This window comes from Gouania willdenowi, chromosome 3 (assembly GCF_900634775.1).
Source record: "Gouania willdenowi chromosome 3, fGouWil2.1, whole genome shotgun sequence".
NCBI classification, from domain to species: domain Eukaryota; kingdom Metazoa; phylum Chordata; class Actinopteri; order Blenniiformes; family Gobiesocidae; genus Gouania; species Gouania willdenowi.
In genome coordinates, this window is record NC_041046.1 from 12,493,488 (window position 1) to 12,517,751 (window position 24,264).

The 24,264-nt window shown below is 39.6% G+C and overlaps 2 protein-coding genes across 3 annotated transcripts; one reads left to right on the forward strand and one right to left on the reverse strand.

Moving 5' to 3' along the window:
- The first annotated feature begins 235 nt into the window (after positions 1-235).
- On the forward strand, positions 236-10,778 carry tm2d3 (TM2 domain containing 3). Of its 2 annotated transcripts, none has more exons than XM_028443127.1 (6): positions 236-381; positions 630-731; positions 1,698-1,849; positions 3,585-3,759; positions 9,614-9,689; positions 9,769-10,778. In XM_028443127.1, the coding sequence occupies exons 1-6, from the start codon at positions 276-278 to the stop codon at positions 9,932-9,934; spliced, it is 777 nt and encodes a 258-aa protein (XP_028298928.1). In that variant the 5' UTR covers positions 236-275; the 3' UTR covers positions 9,935-10,778. The 2 variants fall into 2 exon arrangements, with proteins under 2 accessions (XP_028298928.1, XP_028298927.1); XM_028443126.1 differs by having other exon boundaries at positions 1,689-1,849; positions 9,769-10,774.
- Positions 10,779-16,557: 5,779 nt separating this feature from the next.
- larp6a (La ribonucleoprotein 6, translational regulator a) lies at positions 16,558-24,041 on the reverse strand. Its single transcript, XM_028443250.1, has 3 exons — positions 23,066-24,041; positions 19,441-19,639; positions 16,558-18,460 (listed from the first exon to the last, which is right to left on the reverse strand). The coding sequence occupies exons 1-3, from the start codon at positions 23,818-23,820 to the stop codon at positions 17,363-17,365; spliced, it is 2,052 nt and encodes a 683-aa protein (XP_028299051.1). The 5' UTR covers positions 23,821-24,041; the 3' UTR covers positions 16,558-17,362.
- Positions 24,042-24,264: the final 223 nt, after the last annotated feature.

Here is a 24,264-nt window from a genome sequence, read left to right on the forward strand (position 1 = left end):
CATAAAGGGTTTGTGTCTAATTTCTCTTTGACAACTCCAGGTAGAATACATTCACGGTTGTAGTTCCAAATGAAGCGCATAACAGTCATGTTAGTTAATAAAATATAAATCATTTTTTAAAACAATATTCAATGCTATATACTGATACAAAACGTCAGTTCTGATTGAAGGCATTTCACCACTTTTTAATTGCCATTTTCGAAGCACAACACGAGTGGCTTGTATTCCTGATTTCCCTGAACGCACCGCCGTTAGCCGTAGCATCGAAAGCAGCGATGGCTACCTCCTGTCACATATGGAGACCTGACAGAGGACGGGCTTTTAAACTCTACATGATAGTCACTATCGTAATACTGGACCTGTCCCTACAATGTGTAAACGGTAAGTTCACCTGCTACCTCATATGTGGGCTGTTGGGTTTGGTTTGCTAGCTACAGTTAGCATCTTTGAGCTTTGGTATAGCTAACTCTGTGTACCACAGATGCTTGTGTTGCGGGTTTGTTTGTGGTTTTTCGTGTTCAGCGTCTGATGCTCTGATGAATTACTGCGTCCAAGAGATATGTGGTCACCGGTAATAGTGTTTCTGGTCTTTAGCTTCATTCATAGTTGTACTTTCCGTGTTCTTTCAGGTTACCTGAGCTCTCCTCATGTTGGTCAGGATCCTCTGTATACCAGAGATGCTCAGCCGAGCCCAGTTATCACCAGTGCTGTGATCCCTGCTGCAGCCTCAAGTACACACACACACATTTTACTTTTATAGTTTTTTTTTTTTTTTTTTTTTAAATACCTAAACTTGGTGTAAAAACGCAGCTCTGCATGTTTAATTTTTAGGAAGTTTTTGTGCTTCCGCTCACCTTTTACCTATGATGACGTCCTCATGCCTCTCTAGAAGAGTGATAGCAAGTATGCAGTACGCTGACCTTCAATGGTTTAAGATTATTTCTTTAATTTTTTAACCTCCACTTTGTTGTGAAAACACGTGATAGGTCAGACATTGGCCAGTTTTGTTCAAGTGGCTAAGATTAAACCTAACCCTAAAAATTGTTGCGATATAGGGTTATAACCTAAGACGCTGCGCACGTATACTCCTGTAAACGTACCAATAGCACCGGGGGTTGAACGTACGGCAACCGTACGAATAGACTCTTTCATTATTAAATTTGATCAGGCCTAATGGCGCGTTCACACCAAATGCGTCAAAAGCGGCAGGTTTACATTCACAATACATGGTGGACGCGCTTCCAGCCAAGCCACTCTCTCAATAATGTAGAGCCGATGAACGGGAGTCAGAGGCGGCAAGTTCAGCAAGGAACTCCAAACTATATTGTCCATTCAACCACACTTCGCCCTCTAACATCAGAGTGTATATACTGAGTCCCACCAAAATACATTCGACCGGAAACATTGCCTTCTCAACACAATGTTCCCCACCATACCACTCTCACTGGGTGAATTATAAACGTAACTGATCACCACAAAATCATCCATTGTACACCACCGGCAACAGAGAAGCCGCTCCTCTCGACGCGCGTCCTGAGCATCTTCGACGCTCGTGACTAGCGTCTGTATTCAATGAGCATAAGCGTCCAACAACGCGCTTGAGGCACGATTTTGACGTCCCAAACGCGTTTGGTGTGAACGTACCAAAATGCTTATTTATTGATTTGTGATTGTGTGATGTTTGTTAGTGTCTCCAGCAGATGAAGAGGGCTACACTTCTAAGTGTCCCAGTGGGGGTTTGTGTCATCGACTGCCTGCTGACTGTATACAGTGCAATTACCAACACAACTGCACGTACGGCAAAGCTGCTTCTTTCACCTGTAAACCTAAGAAAGGGGTTCACTGCATCGTAAGTAAAAGAAGAACATATCTGTAGGGTTGCATCAAAATGAAAATTCTTGGCCGAAAACCAAATATGAGAAGGCCGAAAGATCAAACATTGAAAAAAATTATTATAATTATTAGAGCTGGGTATCGCCAGGTACCTCACGATACATCGCAATATTATTATCTTTTGCCCACAATAACAATATTATCACAATATAGCGATTCTGTGATAATCGATATATTGTGGAGAATTTCATCCATGATACATTATGATATCTGTGTCACTGAATAAATTCAGAAGTACTTAACTTGTGTAAAAAGGATAAAAAAAAAAAATCGAAATTCCGCGCCAGTGTATCTAACGTACCGAAAGATTCAATTTAATTCAACTTTATTTTTATAGTGCAAATTACAACAAAGTCAGCTCAATGCGCTTATCAATAAATAAAATTCATAATGAGAAAGAAGAAACCCAACAAGATCCACATGAACAAGCATTCACCGACAGTGGGAAGAAAAAACTCCCCTTTAACAGGAAGACATTTCCAGCAGAACCAGGTTCAGAGGTGGCAGCCATCTGCCTCGACTGGTTGGGGTTAGTGGACAGAAGGACCAACAGAACAGGATAGAGAGATAGAACATCAGAGAGTCCCAGTCTAGTTGAGCCGTGAACCACAGATCAGGAACTGCCATCATCCGCTTCACGACACCTGAAATAGAGAAGGGCGAGGAGAAGGCACTGACTGCAGAAAAACATGATGCATTATTATCAAGTCAGCCTGCCTTGGCCGTGGGCCTCACTCCCAGTGGCCTAATCAACACTTATTATAAAGGTGACGAATCTCTTCCCGTTTATTGGTAAGCTAACAGCGACTCCATGGTCTGTAAATGCGACCGTTTACGAAATATCGATATTTTAATAATTATTTTTATAGCGCTTTTTTCAAGGAAACTCAAAGCACTTTACAGCCTGGCTTCCATTTCGCTCCTACGGCCGATCTGACCACAACCAACATTCATACACTGTGTGCACTTGACTGTGTCTCTCACTGTCTCCAAACATCCATTTCAGTCTTATTATTTCTTGTGCACAGTACACACTGCTTATTCCCACATTCTAGTAAAGATTTTTTTAATCTGAATAGATTAATGCTTCTGATGCGTCAGGATACTTTGGAGGTGCACATTAGGCGTTGAAGCAGGAGGCTGCACGATGCTACAGCGTTGACATTACACAGAAACATAAATCACACTTGATGGTGAACTTTTGAAAGTTTTCTTTTTTTTTTAATTTAAACTTTGTTTTTATTTGTAATTCATAAGATTACATACAAACAACTTATAAATGTAAGAAAAGCAATAAGGAAGAAATAAAAAAAAAAAACAGAAGATACAACAACATATAACGAAAGGTAAACAATTTCAGGGGCATTTCCTGAGTGTATTCTCAAGTCACCTAGTTAATTGTTCTTGGCATCGCTTCTATGTCCATTTCTGCCAGTTATTTTCATGGGTATGTCCTTTAAGCTTTAGTTGGCAAGTCAACTTTTCCATCATATACTGTAGATTTCCTGGATGATCTCAAAGCATTGCTCTTCCACTGGGGGTTCCACATTGTACCAGTTTCTGGTTATAGCTTTTTTGCTTGCCATCAGTAACATTTTAAGCAGATACCTATCTTTAATTTGTACAGCATGTTCAATTTTTTATTCTGCTTATTTCTGTTGTTTGATATTTGTTTCTGTTCTACTTTACAGGGAGAGACGGGACAGCAGCTGACAAACTTCTCTTTGTCCATTATCTGTCAGTTCTGTTGGCAGCTGGATCCGTCCCAGTACCGTTGCTCAAACTCAACCAACTGTATGACCGTCTCCTGCCCTCGGGAGCGCTACAACGCCACATGCAACGTGCTGGACCATGTGCACTGTTTAGGTATTTAAGGATGCTGATTTTTCCTTTTTAAAATGTCCTCAATTCTGTTTATATAGTTAACCCATTTCTGTGTTGTTAAACCTCTTGAAACCAAACCAAACATGTTAAATAGGGTTAATAGAGTCGACTACTGTTACTGCCAACCAGTGAGGACGGCTGCATGCTGCTTGTTGCAGTTTTATCCTGGATTTCCACTGGATGCAGAACTGCAGCACAATCTTCAGTCTGTCAATCCCCACTGCCTCTGGTTTTGCTTTGTAATTGTTGGCAATATATATATATATATATATATATATATATATATATATGATTGAACCAAATGCAATATTTATATGTGAAATACTACTTTAGAAGTGCTCGGATTGGGCCAATGGTATCAGAAAGGTCTGGTCCTCCCGAGTCCGGATATGTGCTTGGTTTTCGGGTAGAGTTCGAATTGCGCCCGCTAGAGCCGAAAAACACAATTTTGGGGCCGGAAAAAAGCGTGTTCATTTTTTCGAAAATGTGCTATCAGCGGACAGGTTTTATTCCCCCCCAGAATGTCGGTGTTTTCCTCTACCAGCGGTAAACTCAATGGATGGAATTATGATCCAGCTTGAACATGGAGTATTTTATTTTGAAAATAATCCAGATATTTAGTTCTGTGTCTATGCACTACTTCCTGTCTCGAACAGCCTTATTTTTGTTTTAATTGCTGCTGCATAGCTCCAGCATTTGGCAAAAATAGAAGGTCTTTGTATTTGCTGCAGAGGGTTCCAGCATGATGCAGCAGATACAGATGTTGTGGAAATTACCACATTGACTTCAGCTGCGTTGCGGTTTTGGAGCAGTTATGGATGCGGTGGAAACTGGGGGTTAGTCTCTTGTACTGCAATAATGTGTGCAAACATGGATACACTTTAGTACAGTACCTAAGTACTCTGCTCACCAGTAGTTAATCTGACTCTTTGTGTGAAGGATTCCATCCAACAGGCTGAAAGTGTGCTAGAGCTGTAAGTTTGTACAGGATGACTCTATGTGGGTTAAATCCATGTTTTCTCTTTAGCATCATGAGGGACAAAGGACTCATCTGATCCAAACATCAGTGAAGAAGCTGACCTGTTGTCCTTCAACACGTTGCTATGGCTACAGATTTTTGCAGTGTTGTCCATTATGGCACAATGAATGTAGATATTTGAACACAGTGTAATCTTTGAACAGCATTGTGTTGGTTATCCAGTGCAATGTTGTGGGCAGGAGCCTGTGTTATTTTTCTACATTTTCACAGAGATTTGACTGCTCACATTTTGTACTGGAGCTGTTAAAATTCTAGAATGCAGCATCATGTTGGTACTTTTATGCTTTCTCAAGCTGTTTAATAACAAGAGAAAAACTGGTTTTATGATGGTTCCTGTGGTAGCGTAGACGTACCTGTTTTAATGTGTCTTCCTGGTTCAGCTGAAATGCATGAGTCGATCTGTAAGATGGCTTTTAGTATGATCTAAATGTTGCGCCGATCAGCGTTTTCAAAGTAACGTCAAAATTACTTTGCTTGTAACGTCAAAATCCATCCATCATTATGTTCCTGAAGAGTATTTCACAAATCCTGCTGCTTATTCAGCACAGGTTCCAACCACAATTTATTATAGCTATTTTATTCAAAAACAAACCACATTGTGTCAGAAATAATGTTAAAGGAACTTTACAGTAACGTTCGAAATTATTATTAGTAATATTAGGTTTTATATACTTGTTCATTGTTTTAGATAAACCACATTCCAATCTGTACTGAAATATATTTCACTTTTTAATTTTTCACTGACATAAGAAGAAATATTTATATATTTTACTATGATGGTTCCTGTAACAACAATAAATAATGAGATCATATTTCCCCCAGTAGTGTCCAGTCATGGTGGGTGGGGGTCAGTGCGAGTATTTATTAATTATTTAATATATATACAAGGGTATTTAATTAATTTCTTATTTCTCAGAGACGCCCAATGAGTTTAAAGAAACTATTCATTTAACACAAGTCTAATAAATTATATAATAATCACATTTTTCTTTGTACGCTGGAAGCTGTAATAAACACTACAGTAACAAAGGAAACACATAGATCAGTGTGTGATCATAAATACTGGAGTGTTTCTCTATCATTCGTATCTTGAAAACTTTTAACATGTAGAAACCCCAAGAAACTTCAGTGATAGATGATGTCACATCCTCTTTGTCTCACCATTCATTTTTATTGATGGTTCAGTCGGAGGAAATGCTGTAGGGCAGGTGTCACCAAATGGAAGATCATGGTCTGGGTCGCATTATGGAGAAAAAGCAAAAGAAACAGAAATGGCAGAAGGGAGAGACTCAGACAATAGCTGATAAAGAGATGGGTGAGATGGAGCAGTCATGAAAAATAAAGAACAAATGCTGGTTCTGAGCCAAAAGAAAAGTAAATGGCGAACAAAATTTATTCCAAAAACTAGTGACTCATTTTTGTTTCTACTTCCCACAGCAGGTTGCACTAAATCAGTCTGTGTGATCTGTTCAGAAACTGTGGAACTTATTAAAAGTGCAGCTGTGAAACAACATAAGACAAACGTAATGGTTTTGATTTAACCAATCCACTCACATCTGAAGTAAGGTTAAGCTTTCCTAGTACAACCAGTCCACCTGGAACCTGAGCCACACATTTACTGCCCAACAACGTGTTCATGAATGTTCCCTCAGTTTCTTGGATTTAAAATAATTTAGTAAGTTTTGGAAATGTATATGATTTTATTATACATATTATGTACACATTATATACATATCATAAGTTATAAATAAAAACATGAACATCTGAAGCTGTTTTATTAACATTTGTTTAAAGCAGAACTAAGTAACTTGTGCTAAGCGCTCCCCCTAAAAGGTCCCTTTTGGTTATGTCATTGTCGTAAAAACTCTGCACCCCCTGCCCCACCCCACAGCTACATGCCCACCTTTGCTGTCCCAAGACAAGTAGCAACCGATCACTGGAAAATCCTAATATAACAGTGACACTAAGGGTGCTTTAACACATATAGTCCCATGTGACCATGTGAACAGTATGAGGAAGAGAGACAAGTAAAATAAATAAATGATGTGGGAGTAATACGGAAGGGAGTGTGGAAATGTTTGTTTGTGTGCTGACAAAGCAACTCTGATAATGGATGGATGGATATGTGTATGTGCTGCCTGATGGAGCGCTGGGTTGTGAGTGTGTGTGTGTGTGCGCGCTTGTCTGTTGCCATGACGACAGTGTGTGGGATTGCTGTGTGTTGCTGCTGAGCTGTCACTGCATGGAGTTGCTCCGTTTCTCAGACAAAGGTCTTCTCTGCCTTTTTTTGCTGACTGTGCCGTGATATAAGTGTGAGAAAAGTGAGTTTGTAGACAACGTGTGCAGCCAATGTGGCTGGTCATAATCTATCATTAGTTTGTATTGGGCCGCCGTAAAGCAGTACGTATGCCACTGGGTCGGAGACAGGGAAAGTTGCAAGTGCTGTTTTCTGGCCAGAGACAACAGGGGGAGATTAAATACCCACCAATCACCCCATAAACACTTGTTTTACCCTCACAGGGACTATGAGAAGGATTAATTAAGGTGAAAAAGTTACTTAGTTGTGCTATAAAACACATGCAAAATGTTCAACTTTGATTGATTTCTCTCCTCATTTGAAACTCAGCCCTTTTTTTGTTTTAGAAATGGGAGAACATTGTGCCTATAATTTAATGTAAATTTTCACTTATGTTATGTAATAAATAATTGAAATTGTACGTAATTGATTTTAACAGTCGCTTAATGATAACATGCAGATGTTGATATAACGACAAGGCTACTTAAATATAAATTACACAATAGGAGTAGACACTCTGATTAAATTGTTGCCTACTGAACCTAGAAGTTAATTTGAATAGCAAAGGTGTAGGGCATACAATACGTCCTCACGTCTCTAATCAATAAATCTGTGATCCAAAGAAAGCCGTGAACGTGCACTTATGCTAAACAGTAGTAGCTGCCTAGGCTAAGCCACTGCTTTTCATCGTAATCTGAGTTTAGTGAAATGGGAAACTAAGGTTGGGCAATATATCAAGATATATTGAGTTTTCTGTTTTGGCCTATCTATATATGTATTTATTTTATAGCTTATTTTGTATTAAAATACTAGTTTTAAGAGTTGCTGCTATTGCTACTTCTCAGAAAAGCATGAAAAACACAGTTAGATGGACCCAGACCCTCCCCTAAACAAACCACACTACAGAACTTACTCACACATGCTGTCCTTTATATTACAAAAAGCCAAAAGTGGCACATATTGTGTAGCTGTGTGTTAATAAATGTCCCATTCCCATTGTGTATTTTTTTTCCTCTTTTTGTGTATTTTGTTGTCCTATGTTTTTTGTTCTTTTGTGTATTTTTCAGTAATTTTGGATTCATTTCTGAGTGGTTTTGTGTATTTTTTGGTATATATTCTTGGATCTTCATGGCCCCATTATGTATTTTTACTCCTTTGTGTTTTTTAATGCCCTTTTGTTAATTTTTGTTGTTTTGTGTATTTCTGTTGTCCTATTGTGTATTATTTTTCTCTTTTTGTGTATTTTTTCAATTTATTTTTACTGTTTTTTTTGGTGTATTTTTGTTCTTTTGTTTTTTTGTTCTTTTATGTTTTTTGTTGTCCCATTGTGCATTTTTTTCACCTTTTGTGTATTTTGTTGTCCCATTAAGTATTTATGTTGCTCTTTTGTGTATTTCTCTGTTAATTTGTGTTTTTATAGTAATTTGGTGTATTTTTTGCTGTCATTTTGTGCATTTTACCTGCTGGGGCTGATTGAGAGGGATTGTTGAGAGGCTGGTTGGGTTCTGGTTGGTGAGTAAGTGGTTTTGTCACTTGCAAATACCGTATATCTAACTACTCCAATTGAGACCTTCAGTTTTTTGGCAAATGGCGCTCTGCCACAGGAAGTGTGTTCCATAAAAACTCATCTTCCTGACAAATGATCATCCACTTGTCCAGATTATTTCTGAACACATTTGGGAAATATGTGTTAAAAACTGTCAACAGTGCATAATAGAATTTTTTTCAAAAGTGCTTTTCTATCACCACCAAGGGGCAGTAAGTGAATTGTCATGTTTCTCGTTCTGCACGTGACTTTGGGTTTTGATTGAAAGGGTTTTGGCTGAGTTAAACATTTCCACTTTTAAAATTAATGAAATTTTAGCCCCCCCTGTAATGTGCAATGTGGTAAAAACTCACCATTTTGCCTATGATTTGTCTCCAACTTGTGGAGGACTTAAATCTAAAATTTCAAATACAATTATGAACGTTCTAGGAGGAGTTCGCTTTTAAAGACGGTGTGGTTTGGCCATAAAATGAGAAAGTGCCAAATTTGGCTTGTTAATATTAAAATTGCAGATTTCCAGTTTTATTTAGGTTATAAGACTAGGTATAGTACAGTATAAGGTACTGTATATACATTGCACCGTGGCTATCGAATGCCATCAAGCTAGTTCAAACCAGTTGAAAGTTACAAACTCTAGGTGGTGCTAACAATTCCTGAAATTACATCAAAGAACTACACCTTACATTTTTCACCTAACTATATCGTCCTGCCAAAGGTCATGAAATTGCACTCCCTGGGAAGGGCCTCAAAAATCCTATTTAAGTGTCAGAATAAGAAGAAAAAATGGGAACTCTTAGGGGAACAATAGGGCCTTTGCACCACTTCTGCTGCTCGGGCCCTAATTACAACTAGCTTTGCGGCCCATGTCAGCTGGAACGGGGTCTTACTGACTGTGCAGGATACAGTGGGCATGAACATTTGTGAATCAATCTGTTTCCTTCTTTTTCTCTTAAAGGTCGAAGGCGTTTTCCAAAGCGCTTGTTCTGTAACTGGACCGGTGGATACAAGTGGTCTACAGCATTAGCTCTGAGGTAAACGTCTCACTTTGTAAAACTGTGATTGTGTGGGCTCAGATAGGATGTCTGTTGTTTACTCTCTCTCTCTCCATAGCGTTACACTCGGTGGTTTTGGAGCCGACCGCTTTTATCTGGGCCAGTGGCGAGAAGGCCTGGGGAAGCTGTTTAGCTTTGGAGGCCTGGGCATTTGGACACTGATAGATGTTCTTCTGATTGGTGTGGGTTACATTGGACCTGCTGATGGCTCTCTCTACATCTGAGGCTGAGCTTGTGGGACACGACTGCCTGTTGGCCTCATTTGCACCTCCATGCTGCTTCACACTCTAACGATGAAACTTCTGAGATCCTGACATCTTTGCATGTTTCTCCTGCTTTACTTTCTCACACAGCCTGTCCTCATGCCACCTGTTAACACACAGGAAGTGTTTTCCCCCCACCAAGAAACCCTTAGCTCTACCCACACAGCCATCAGATAGATGTTGGGTCTACAGATGGAGCTGTGCAGGAGAACGAGCATAAGCAGCCAGCTATTACGTCTGTCTGTTGATTTCACTTCACCATGTTAAGTTCCTATTACACTAATGAATAGACTTGATTCCTGCTGGTCTGATTCTGGCTTTCTTGTCACCATTCCTTTCTGATATGAGATATAGACATCTTCAAGAGTCCGACTGTAACCATGACTACAGAGCTTTTTCTTTTTAGCACCGCCACCACACAAATATTTGTGTCCTAAAAGCTTTTTTAATGCAGAATGGAATGTGTTTTTATGAATATACTGTATGTTCCTGTAGATATCATTTGTGTGAATTTGCTGATGTCAGCAGTGCAGGCTGCTGCTTTAATTTTTTTTTTCTGACAACTGCGTACAACTTTTCAGAACCTTCAGTCAAATGTAAAGAGAATAAAAAGCTACACACTAAAAGCCAATGGTTGTTAAATGGAATAGTTGTCAAAAAAAAAAAGATATCTGTATTAATCTAAGAATGTATTTTAAAAACAGAAAACTGCACCATCCATTAACTGTTTGGCCTCCTTGAATATACGTTTTTTCTATTATCTATTTATGTTTTGTGCTTTTGATAAGTTCATTAAAAATGTTGCCTGTGTGCATGTGCTTTAAATGAAACACATTTTCCACTGAATAAATAAAAATATCAATAACATTCACGTAGTAATTCCAGAAAATTATTTTTTTGTTTTTTGAAATATGTTAAGGTTTATTCAGACAACTTTATTTCAGAAAATTTGATGATCTGATGTGTTTGGACTCCCTCTCTTCTCCAGAGACCATCGGACCAGGAGGAACTCATAGCGACACATGAAAGCCATCAGTATATGCTTTGATGTTTTCCTTATGAAATAACTCTTAGGCATACATCAGAGCAATCTCCCCTGAGGAAGACAGACAGATGTCAAAATCTAATTTCCTGAGAAAAAGGTTTTTGAATAAACAAAACCTTGACATATTAATAACATTCAGAGAGGCCACAGTCCAAATATGAGATATTAATGAAATATTAAATTATTTTTATCCAATAATTATTAAAATTATTGGATAAAATGTAGTGTAACGTAGAAGCTTTGGTAAAGCTTTCCTGACCTAACACCACAAAACCACCTGTTTTCAATGTAAATTACAATTTTAAAACACTGGGATTGCTCATTACATTTGATTAAAGGCTTTTAGAAACTACATTTATTTTTTTTTAATTGCTCCAATTACTGGAACCTTCCCACAACATCAGCTACAAAGATGTAACTGGTGTATGTGACAGACTGTGTCTCAACACAACAAAGGTTGGCCTGTATTGGATGCTGAGAACATTGCCTTGTTGTTCTCTGTAATTGTTAGCCATACCTTTATCTACAGTCAACCACTTTGTTTCTCCCAATACAGAGACTTGTGATACATTTCTGCTTTACATGAAGGTTTTGAGTAGATCAAACCCTGGAAACAACGCTGAGAAGCAGCTCAGCAGGATAATGTAGCTGATGTGGAAGCATTCTTCATCCCAATGCAGTCATGTGCTCATGAGCAAGGCACAGACAGAAGCAAATGCAATATGTTATTACTAAGTTTTTACATACTCAACCTGTCTACAGATTACAAAGATGCCTGTGCAGTCATGTTATGTAATGAAGTTTGCTCTTTGTGTTGAGCTTTCTAACTGGCTGCTGTTAATGTACTCCTCCCAACCACATGCAGATCCATCCTAGTTCTACACCCTGATGTACAGCAAGTGGAAGTCATCTTCTCCAAGGATGAGTAAGGAATTCTCCACTAAGAAAGGCTTGCAAGCAGTCATGTAGTTTAAAACACCAACTTTAGGCTCTGTCACACCCTTTATTTACACTGTGTGTTTTTCAGGAATCAATAAGCCACAGTGCAGCATATAAATATAATACATATTTAAAAACAGGCCTTGCTTTGCTACCTACTGCCCTCTATTGTCTTGGAAAAAAGCCAATATTTAACAGTCCATGCATGATGAAGTTTTTTTTTTTTTTTTTTTTTTTTTTTTTTACCTTGTCTGCACATGCTTTCGAAGGTTAACACTACAAGAAGTGCAATCTTTTGACAGCAATGCATATTTTATTATTGCAATTAAATAAATTTATTTATTTCATTGCATAATTGTGACCGTCACCAGCCCTCCCTAGGGAAGGGTAAGAAATACTTTATTAAAGGGAGGATGTAAAAAAGAGAGGGCAGTGTTACACCAAGGTGAGGGGTTGGAGGGGGGTGGGGAAGTTAGCAGGGAAGAGGGATACAAGATAGGATATGGAATGGGTGAGGAATAGTTTTAAGTGATGCGATGTGAAATTGTGGTTGTGTATATTGTGTTTATTGTTGTGTTGTCAAGCCAGTTTGGTGACCAGTGTGTGGTTTAGGAATAATGGTGGTGGCTGTGAACAGAGGAAGAGGTGAGTGGAAATTCCATAAAACAGGTATTTGGGAACAACGTGTCTAAGGTTGAGCCCAGTATGAGTGTTATCCCACAGCCCAAGGCCAGTGCATCCATGACAAATGTATTTCCAAGTACCGCCACTGCAAAACCCAAGAGCCGCCCCCGGGCCCGAAGAAGCAGTCAGGCCAGCAGCAAGAGCAGGCAGCCTAAGGGCCCCCGGCGACCACCCCACGGCCAAGCAGTCCCCCGAACGCCCCCAAGATCCCAAGCCGAGAGGCAGCCATCGCCCCCCCATACACACCCGAGAAAGCCCCAAGGAGCCAAGGACCCAGCGCACCACGCCACCGATCCCACCCCCAACCCCCAGACCCCCCACCCCATCGACCCCCCCACCCCCCCACCCCACCCCCGCGCCTAACCCCCCGAGGGGAGGGCCCAGAGAACTGCATGATGAAGTTTCAATAGCATTCCATATCAGAATATCACACTGATATTTGCAATATTTAGCACAATATTTACATTGGACCAACCGTGAACAATTGTTATTTGATGATCTCTCATGAAAAACTTGTAAGTGTACCATGGCACAATGGTTGATGTCATTGCTCTATATCAGATTACCCTAATAAAGAGGTAGCACATTTGCTCTAATATGTATTGCACATCAATGGGTGTAAACACAGAAACAATGACTGTAATGACATGATTGCATATATGAAACTCAAGACCCTGGGGACAAATCCGGCCTATTGAGGAATTCAATTTGGCCCACAGCAGAAAGTAAAAATGACTGAGAAAACATGACTGTGTAAATGACCAACTAGAAATCTCAGCACTTCCAAACACTCAAACTTGATTAAACTCCACAATATTTGCAGGGCTCACAGTTTTCCCGAGCTTATATAAAATAAATTAATTCAATTTTAATCTCAAACTTGTTGAAATAACTATTTATTTTTCTCTATTTATTCCATTATATTTCCCCAATGTAAATAAAAAATGGTCAGAAACTTAAGGAAAAACCAGTGAAGATCCTGCAAGAAATGACGTCTGTCAGTTTTTTACATATATCATAGCTAAAAATGTATATTCAAACCACTCTCTGACCAATCAATTTGCTCTTAAAACCTTCTTGTCCCAATGATGCTGTGAATCCTACACTAGACTGAACGAAGAGCTCTTAAGTACAATGGCATATTTACATACGCCTGCATAAATGAAGTATAATACGACTGAAAGCACTTGAGGACACTTATGAACCAATGAGCAAAGACCACCACCATTAGTGAGATAGAAGCTCTGATTCAGGTTGAGCAATTTAAAAACCATATTAAATTTTGAATATAGAGTAATTTGGCTGTTTAATTAAATCTGTGATGAGCAACAATCATCAGCCCTGTAACATGTATATTGTCAATATTTTTGCAACATGAGAATGTATTTAGCAAATCTAGCAGTTTTGCTTTTAAAGGAATATGTTTTTAGATGAGATAACTAGAAACATTGTCTCCCTCTATCTTTATAGTTTTTTTTTTTTGTTTTACAGGTCCCTTTACTGTCATTGTGCAGGCATTTCTTTATAGTTTATTTTTTATTATGTAATGTTCTTGTTTTTTTTGGTTTTTTTACATCTAAAAGTAGATTAAAATGGTGAAGCTTTTCAAGACTTTTTACTTTTGTTCTCTGATTGGTTTGTTGATTATATTTGTATGGTCATCTAATCACTAATGTGCTAATTGTATATTTTAGATGTAGAGCACAAATAAAAGACAGATTTATTTCTTACATCCATTAAAACTTTACAGAAAATTGCCTTTAATGACTCGAGTCGTCAGCTTTCACCTTTTTTCTCTCCCCTGGTTATAATAATCCCATGTTCTCCGAATATGAAATAATATGTAATGGTCATTTTTAAGATAATAATTACTTAATTTCGGGGCGCTTTTAGCAAAGAAAAGCTTTGTCAAAGTAAAAATGCAGCATGGAAATAAAGCAACAGAACACAATTGATCACAGAAACCCAATAGCAGGACTTTCTCCTGTTCAGGCAAAAAGGATAAACTTTCTTTCATTACTTGGTAGTGGAATCCCTTTAAAGTTTTAGTCATTGAAACCCAGTGGAACAGAATGGGTCCTTTTGTGTTCACTCCTGTATTTGACATAAAACTACATTATTGTGGTAGGTTGCTGAGGAGCAAACCTTTTGTTTAACAAAACACTGAATCACAATAAAGTAATTACATGTTAGACTAATCAGTAGAGGTGTTTTTATGCCACACTGAAAACAATGCTGGGAAATGTTAAAGGTCAAACACAGATTGTGGACAAACCTAAACTGTGGTTAGGAACTGTTTGGGGAAAAAAACAGAAAAAAAAAAAAACACTACGGTAATTTCCTTACTCCTTCGAATTCTCATTTTGCTGAAAAACTAGTACGTTTGTTCCTTTTGGTAGACATTTTGTTTGCTCTGCTTTTTTGGCTTTGAATCATTCTTCACTCTGACCTGGATCTTTGTTGTACATGTAGTTGTGTAACAGTACAAAGCAATTGCATACAGAAATGACCAGTGTTGTATTGTGAGTCCTTCTCCCTTCCACAAATAGCATTTAATATTCTCCCTTCCACAAATAGCATTTAATATTGCATTATAGAGTACTGTGGCATTGTAGAATTAGTTAAGTGGCACATATCAGACTGGCTAAAGAAAATAAAACACACTGTAGTTTGAAAACACAAAATTTAAAGACTGCAGAAGGTTAAAAAAGTGTCTTAGTGGTAAATTGCACCACAGGCCAAAGCTATTGGCTGAGCAAATTTCCTTCAATTATTCCCAAAATTGTTGCTTATGTTAAGGCACTTTCACATATTCCTCCACATCATATACAGGCTGCAAAGTGTAGTGTGCCTAAGAATGCCCCGATTTGTTAGCAAAAACAAAAACTAACAAAACCAACACTGGATTACATCGGCACTCTGATACAAACTTCTCATTTCAGACTCCGCTCCAGCACCTCTATTCATAATTTATCAGATTTATTTAGGTTAGCTTTTAAGAACTAATTATTTTCATCAAAATGTAGAATATTATGTATAAGGTAACATTGTGTAACCCATTGGTTAGTAAGAAATTGGTCTTTTTTTCATACCTGTTACTATTGTTTGTTGAGTAATATCACTTGTGCAAGCCATTTCTAACATTTGATTTCACACTACAAAGTAAGTGATCAAAGTATACACGATGTATCAGATCAATATCGATAGCAACTAATACTCAGGTCTACAATATTGGCATTGTATTAGTCAGATGTGAAAAAGTTATATCGGGAGTTAGGAGATCCCTTAGAGTGTCACAGGAGTCCCTGAAGCTCAAGGTGGGCTTTAAATAACTAAAGGTTAGAAAAAAAATCAGTTAAGATCATTTATGGCAATCAGCTGCTAATCGAAGGGTTTCAAACCACTTACTGCAGAGCAAATATTTTAACTGTAAAGTGTCAATGAAACAGGTACATGTAGGAAAAAGAAACTTGATATCTATTCGCAGTCTTTGGCTTAAACTATTGTCACACTGTAGATATTCCAATTTACAAGATATTTTAGGGAAACTGAATGTACAGAATATATATTTGAAATTACTTAAGTTGGCAACAGTTTAGGAGGATGTCATTCCTATATTCTTTGGAATATATAAACGAAGAAATCACAAGATAGTGGAAGGCCCAACATGAGATCTGCAAAACCTGAAAAGTGTGATCATTTCAAAAAAGCCCAAATGTGATAAATAGTTGAATGACTTAAACCTATTTCAACACCGTCTCTCGTCAGTGGTAGAGATGATCAATACTGCCACAAGCCAATTTATGCTTTGAGTTTTACATTTAATCTTAGAGTGCAAAAAAATAATCCCACTCATTTCCTCATCTTGCAGTTTTTTCCCCAAAAGATGAGCATCAAACAGATAATGAGGCCAAAATGCAATTTTAGTGATTTATTTTGTATTAGGAGTTGCAGCGTACAAATACCCCAGCTCAGATGTAAAGGCAAGAACTTGGGAGCATCCATTCTGCCCAACCTGAACATCCCTCAAACCTCATGGTGAGTTTAGACTGATGGAAACAAATAAGTATAAATTTAAAAATAAATTAAAGCATGTCAAACATTCACAGGGCAACAGCAGACCCTTTCAAATCAAGTGCCAAAGCATATGAAAAGAAACTAAAAAAGGTCAAATAAAAACCAAGAGTCTACGATGACATGATTATGGCCTCTGAACAGGGATAGAGCTCACACCAAGACAAATACTGAGAAGGCGTATGGTGACATCTCCATCCAGTACATCTAGTCTACTTACACTTCAATACACCAGTCACAGACAATGCCAAGTTTACTTTTTTGTTTTTACACACAAGATGAGGACATTTGGCAATTAAAAAATGAAGGAAAATAAAGGTGAAATTCTTGCTTTGAGTCATCCAAGAACGTGTTGTAAAGTAATGGAGGCGATGCCTTCCATTCCAGTGGTCAAGTTTTCTTTCAACCCAATACCAAATTACTACATTCACTGAAATTTACATTAGTAAATCACTAATGTTACAATGGTAACTCAAAATGTTGTATAAAAATATAGCAAAGACTGAGAACTGATGCACTCAACAAAAATATATCTACACAGTCTTAACTGTGGGACGGGGGCTGAGCCACGCGGCCAGATTTCCAACATACAGCGGTACGTCAAGAGGGGGTTTGGAGGCGGGGGTTGCATAGGGATACTCTGCATATCAAGTCTGCGTAGCGGCAGTCTTTCCTCTCTCACCAAGAGAGACACAGTGAAACCCTCTGGTTCCATCAGGACCTCGAGGCAGCCTCATCACTCCTGGAGGCAGACCATCAGCATTCTGGATCTTTCGGCCCATCATGGGACTGCCCACCGGACTGCTCTCCTGAGATGCCACCTGCTTGCGTCGCTGGACCCACGGGCTCCCTGAGGGGGTGAGGCTGCTGTCTGAGGAGTAGTCTGCCCAGCGACGCCCCGGTTCAGGGCTCAGTCTGCCCTCACTGGCTAAGGGAAACTTGTGAGAGTGCGGAGACTTGCGCTGAGGACAAGGGCTGGCCCGGGGACTGGACCACGGGCTGTTGCGAGGGGACAGACTGGGACTCAGGTGATTATTCTGGAAGCTGATGGTTGCAGTTGTGGGACTAAGCTTGTTGCAGGATTGAGACTTTCTCGTCAGCCTGGGAGAAGTGGGGGTGCTCTCGGTCTCTGAGGAGCTGCAGGCAGAATCATCCCCATGGTACTGAAGCTCTCGTACTCTGCTGTTGAGTGAGCGGCTTTTGCGCATGCCACTCTCTTCACGGGGCCGTTCTTTCTGTACCTTCTTTTTTGGTGGCTTGGTGCCAATCAGGACCACTTTCAACCCCAGCAAACTGACCCCTCCATCCTCACTCCCAACAGCCTCATTGGCTGTGACTGCAGCCTCAACTTCTTCAAACTCAACAATGGCACACTCCTCAGTGCCCAGCTGAGTGTAGCGACCGCTAAGCCTCTTTAGGTCAGCCGGCAGGTCCTTCCCAGGCTTCAGGATCCTGACGGAGGCAATAGCTCCATATGTTCCAAAGGCTTTCAGCAGCAGCTTCATCAGCTGCTCCTGCTGAGTGGCCCCACCCTCGCCACTTTCGTTATCCTTTGTTAGAGTAGCCAGCTCTGGCCACCGCTGCAGGTCACTCAGCAACAGCATGCGGCTCGGCAAGGACTCTGATGCAAAGACTGGTACTACCGATTTACGTCGCACTTTACGGCCCTCATCATTTAGCTCAAGGACTTTGGAGTGTTTTAGAGCGTAGGCTGTAGTTCTCCAGTCACGAGTCAAGTGTTTCACCTGCCAAAAACAAATTATCTTGTCACAAAGTGGATGAAGCTTGGAGATAGAGTAACCAATACTAAAGGTACAAAATTGAAGTGGTATTTAGCTTGAATTTCAAAAACCATTTTCAACATAATGGCATTGACCCTTCAGAAAAAATTAAGAAAATAATGAACCGTGTGTGTGCCTGTCTTTCACGCGCAATAGACTCCCGTTTAATATTTCTCACCTTAATTCAAAATTTGTTAGTTCAAAAAGTGATACTTGGAGAGATTTGAGCATCTACATTATTTATTTATTACAAGCCAGAATTATGCAGGCACATGCTTAAGGGACAGCTGCTGAGAAGTAATGGGGTGGTGGAATGAAGGTTAAGGAAGTGGGCTTGTAATCGAAGGTTAGCGTTTCAAACCTGGGTCTTCAATACAGGACGTAAAGCAAATCCCTTAACAAAATGCTCATGTTAAACATCGCTTTGGAGAAAAGTGTCTGCTAAATGTAATTGTAATGTGTGAACACAAAAAAGGCAAAAGCTAATCTTACTAGAAACAGACAGGCCATTGCCATTTAACTCACATCACTATGTCACTGCACATTCAAATGTCAGAAGTCATTAGTTTATTCAAATGCTCAACTAATGGCTGTGTCCAAAATATTAAATGATACCGACTTTAATGGGGGTTTGGAATTTTTTCTTGAGGAGCCAAATGATGGTTTTGGTATCAAATATCTAACTTCTGACTTATCGCAAAGAAATTTGTCTTTCTGTGTTACTTATATTTATAGTAGATTCAAAAACTGATATTTCATACAGTGCAGCAAGGAGAAAATGGTCTATGTGTTACCAAAATACACTTGAGTTGATGACTACTGTAATGAGTGTGCAGCAATCAAGGCCACATGTGGAGAAGCGTTGCACATAAACACAAGCGTGTGATTCAGCCTGCTCTTTAAAAGATTCCCAGCAGGGTGTTTAAAGTTGCACCAATGATTACCTTTTTGAAAGAGGTGAGCAGTTTGATGCTGACAAATCCCAGTTTGTTGCGCCTGACGTGTTTGAGCAGAAAGGCATCATGCTCCAGGTTCTCGTCGGACAGGTAGTACTCAATCTGAGCCACCAGCTTTTGGATGAGTGCTTGATCTGGAGGCTGCCAGCTCTCCTCCTCCAGCTCCCCTCCACTGGTCCCAGCACCGCTGTATGTGGGTGGGTGGACACAATAGATGGTCAAAAACATCTTTAATGAAACAAGCTGAATTTCTTTCAAACAATAAAGCTATTATAAATGTGTTTAAACAATAAGCCAGAGGCTTGATAGACGTTGGAAGCCTGGATAAACCACTATCCTGCCATCCCTGCTCACCAGGGTTGAGGTCAATTACATTTTCAGTTGCGTTTTAAATGACCCATGTTCAAGTACAATTACTGAGACAAGCTTTTTTTCCCCAATTACAATAATTTTTTTATCCTCAGAAAATCAATTACAATTACTAAAATTAAAGTAAAATACAGTAAAAACTATTTCTTATCTATTGGTTACCTTGTTAGGCTTCCTAATCAAGGAAAATATAGGTTTTAATGATTTTGGTGTGGGTGTCAGCCATTTTTGTGTCAGTATACCCCTAGATATGATTTTTTTTTTTAATGGTAAAATGTGGCAAAGCTTGATATGAAATATATTTGAATAACTATTAACTACATATGTGTAGAACTGTAACATGGTTCCCCAGTTTTTTATAATTGACATTTTTCATAAAATTTTCATTGCAATTACAATTGCTTAGTTACCGGAACTCAATTACAATTTAATTATGATCACAACAGCAACAGATTTTTAAAATTACAATTATAAGTAGACAAGACCTGTATTCGAAAGGTGAATATGTATTTGGCAACTGAAAAGTGGCAAACATGACAACCTGTATCTGGATTTGTTTGACAAGTTATATAATGCAGGAAAAAGGAAGACTGACCTTGACCTTAAATATGACCTTGAATGAAGGTCAAAGTCACACATTCAAAGGAAATGTTGTTCATTGGTACCAGTCTGAGCACTGTATCTCAATTTATGGCCAAGTTTAAGGATTTTTAAAAATAATATTATGAACTCCTACGATTATAATATACTTGGCAATTTTCAACTGCCCAATACAATTACGCCATAATTGGAATTAATTATAAATTACACAACTACAATTATAATTGACCCCAACCCTGCTGCTCACCATGCTGGAGTAAAAAGACATGAACTTCATCTCCCTGCAGCAGTTCACAAGCTGCATCTCCATCTGATGAGCCACAGAGTCACATCTGTTCCCTCCTACACACAATGTGGAGCCCCACAAACAGAAATCCTGCTACAAAACATGAAAAGGAGCCATCCGACCAACACCTGGATGACAGGTAAAACGATCACATTGGAGTAAAAAGGTGTTAATGAAATTTTACAGATGACTTTTCTCCCACAGCCATCACCTCCTCATCCTGACACCCTGAACACACAAGCTGACCACACAGCTGGCAATGCCCATAGGCAATCTAACAGAGGCACACTTATGATGATCACACACAAGACAATGGGATGCTCATTTTGTTTGAAGTAAATCTTTATAGTGCAGGAATGAGAGGAAACCAGCAGACTGCTGACCATCTGCAATCTACAGATATATTGAATGCTTCCCTTTGATGGAGATAAGACAGGATATTTATGCCTCCGGACATGTGTAATAACTGACTCACTATTTTTTCACACAGTCAGAGTAGGGTCCTTAAGTTATAGGCCAGATGATAAATATAGCAAGTCATGACGCAGGAGAATGAGATTAAAGTGAGGTGCTATCCTTTATCTCTCCGTCTCAGGCGCTGGTTTAAAGCAGGTCAGACAGACATCCCCACCATCTTAGAGTGACTCTAATGGCTTTACGCTTCACAATCATCCTCACACTTTCATCTGCTGTGCTTTTAGCATCCCAATGACTAACTACAGGGATTCCTGCTGTTTGTACACTTTGCCTGGTAAACTGACACCACTGCTGGTCTGCTGCCAGATGATCAGAGGAAGCCAGGGGAGGAGGAGAGAAAAAAAAAAAAAAAAAAACTATCAAACCTATATCATCATCATTTCCATCTGCAGCATCCTGCCAGAGCTAAACAACTGTTCCACAATTGCCCTTAAAATTAAAATGTAGCCTTTTATTTAAAGATAAATGTCCTAAAAAAAACATCAGAATCTCTAACAATAACAATTATTTAAAAATGACTTACTAAGTATTCAGGAACCCCTAAAATTGACAAACAGCATAATGACTTTCTTCTTTAATGTAGCAATTCCCAACCAGGGCTAAGTGTACCGCAGGGGTTCAGGAGCACATTGCAGGGGGAATTCAGTAACATTTGTTGACCCATTTTAAAAATCACAGGAAAACCTTCCTAGTTCCTTTTTAGGTTTTTTTTTTTTTATTTTGATAAAACTACAAAAATAATGTTATCCATTACATGCTGTTCTTTCTTGTGACGTATTGAAACTGGATTAATTAATGCTTCAGAGGCCATTATATCAATTCTGCCATCAGGAGACAATTTTGAGTAGAAAAGTATTTTGAGTTTGTGGAGTGAGTTTTGGGGAACCATGTTCTAGACCAGTGGTTCTCAAACTTTTTTTGCTCAAGTATCCTTTTTGTCTTATTTCTGAATCCAAGTACCCCATTTGTCCAACTACAACATTTTGCTTAAAAAAAAAAAAAAAAAAAAAAAAAACTATTTAAAAACAACTATAAGCATAATGCTGGAATGAGTAAGTGATAACACACATTTTAAAGAATCTCATTTTGTAAATAAGTGGAAATAAACAGTATTTTGTGCAGTGGTTCCCAACCTTTTTTGGGATTGTGACCCCATTTTGATATCAAGAAATTCTGGCAACCCCAAATATTTTTTTTCCCTTTAATTAATTTTGAACTCATATTTCACAAAGTGTGTGTTGTTTTAAAGAATTAAAAAAAATAATTCAAAAACCCATTTCAATTTTTCAGAAACCCCATATAAGATCCCAACCTCAAGGTTGAAAAACCCTGATTTAGTGGCTCCTGAAAAGATTTACTTCTATAGTTTTTATCATTTCCGGTCATACCATGCCTGAGGTGGGACCAAGACCTATATTTGTCAATCTCTCTCTAACCCCCGTAGTGTCATCACGAACCCCAAGGGATACACGTACCCTCTTTTGAGAAACACTGTTCTAGACTAAGGAAGGAGTTTAGGAGAACCCGTTGATACACAGATGCTGATATTTAAAGGAAGAACACCTGTAATGACAAAAAGCGGGTACATAGGAAAGAGGTTGGAAACCACTGCAGTCATACACAGAACAATTGTTTGTGAATATTTTACAGAAATCCCCAAAATGCATTTAGGATGATGTTTTGGTTGTGTTGTATGCCTTAAAGGTAAGCTGTGAGGTATGAACATTGTTACCATCTTAAATATCTAACTCCATGATGGTCCTCCATGTTCCAAAGACTTGACTTATAAAGGCACACCCTGGGCCACACAAACCTTACCTTTACACTGAACATTAAGATGGTTTTTTTTTTTTTAATTTTAGGAAGATAAACGACCCAAACCTGGATTTATCATGTCTCCCGATTTCGTCCTCACTACAGCTGCCTCCAAGGAAGTCCAGGTGGTTGTGTGAGACCTCCTCGGGCTCCTCGTCCTCCGCAGCCTGGATGGCCACAGTGATGGTCACCGTGCCTCTCTCTTGGGTGACCTGCTCCACTGTTATTACCTCATCCACGCCTCGCTCCACCGACGCTAACGCAGGGCTCAAACTAGGGATCTCCACGGAGCCGCTCATGTCCCTGGGAAGAGTGGCGGTGGTCCCGCCCGGTGCTTTCCCTCCCGCGGTAGTGGAAGTAGCAGCAGCAGCAGCGTCTCTCTGGAACCCTTCAGTAGTGCTGGTCTCGAAGACACACACAGGGTACGGGCTGAGCAGAGCTGCTTGACGCTTCGGGCACCAGAGATGGCGAAGGAGAACCCAAGGGGCTCCGAAGACGCGCTCCACGGCTCGCCAGAATCCCCCGACCCTGAGCCGGGCCTGCGGGGAGCCCCGAGCACCCAGCGAGACGCAGCCTGCGGTGGAAGAGAGCGACGGGCAGGGGCTACCGTATGCTTGTACCGCAGCTGCTGGAACTGGAACTGTTACTTCCTCATATGTAAGAGGCTTTGTGGCTCCGAGCCGAGCTCTGGGATTGGACCGCGGCTGCGTGTGTGTGCTGTCACTGCCAGCCCACAAACACAGGCTGACACACACACACAGCCAGGAAGGAGGCAACAGGAAGGCCACGCATCGCATGAAGGAACTCACCACGACGTGCATGTTTCTGCCCCTCGTTTTACACTCACACCAACAGATTTCTGTTTTGTTTTTGTTTTTTTACCCACACAGTGTTGTCTGCTTCCCTGAAAGTCCAGCTAGCTTCTCCATCAGTCTAAGTAGGAGAAGCACTCCACGTGCTCCAGCCTAATTGGGAGCTGACCGTGCCTAGGGCGACCTGTGCTACTAATTGGATAATAGGCTTTAGAGAGGATTGTGTAATGTGTGCCAACGTAGCTACATGCACACTCACTGTAACTGACATACACAGCAGGTCAAAGCTTATAAACACCACAACAGCCACCACTTTGGCATTGGAGAATTGTTGGCTTATATTTAGTGCTGGGAAATATATCGAGATTCAAGATATATCAAGTTTTCTCTTTTGGCGATATAGAAAATGACAATATCGCCTATATAAAATTACATTTATTACTCGTTTATATT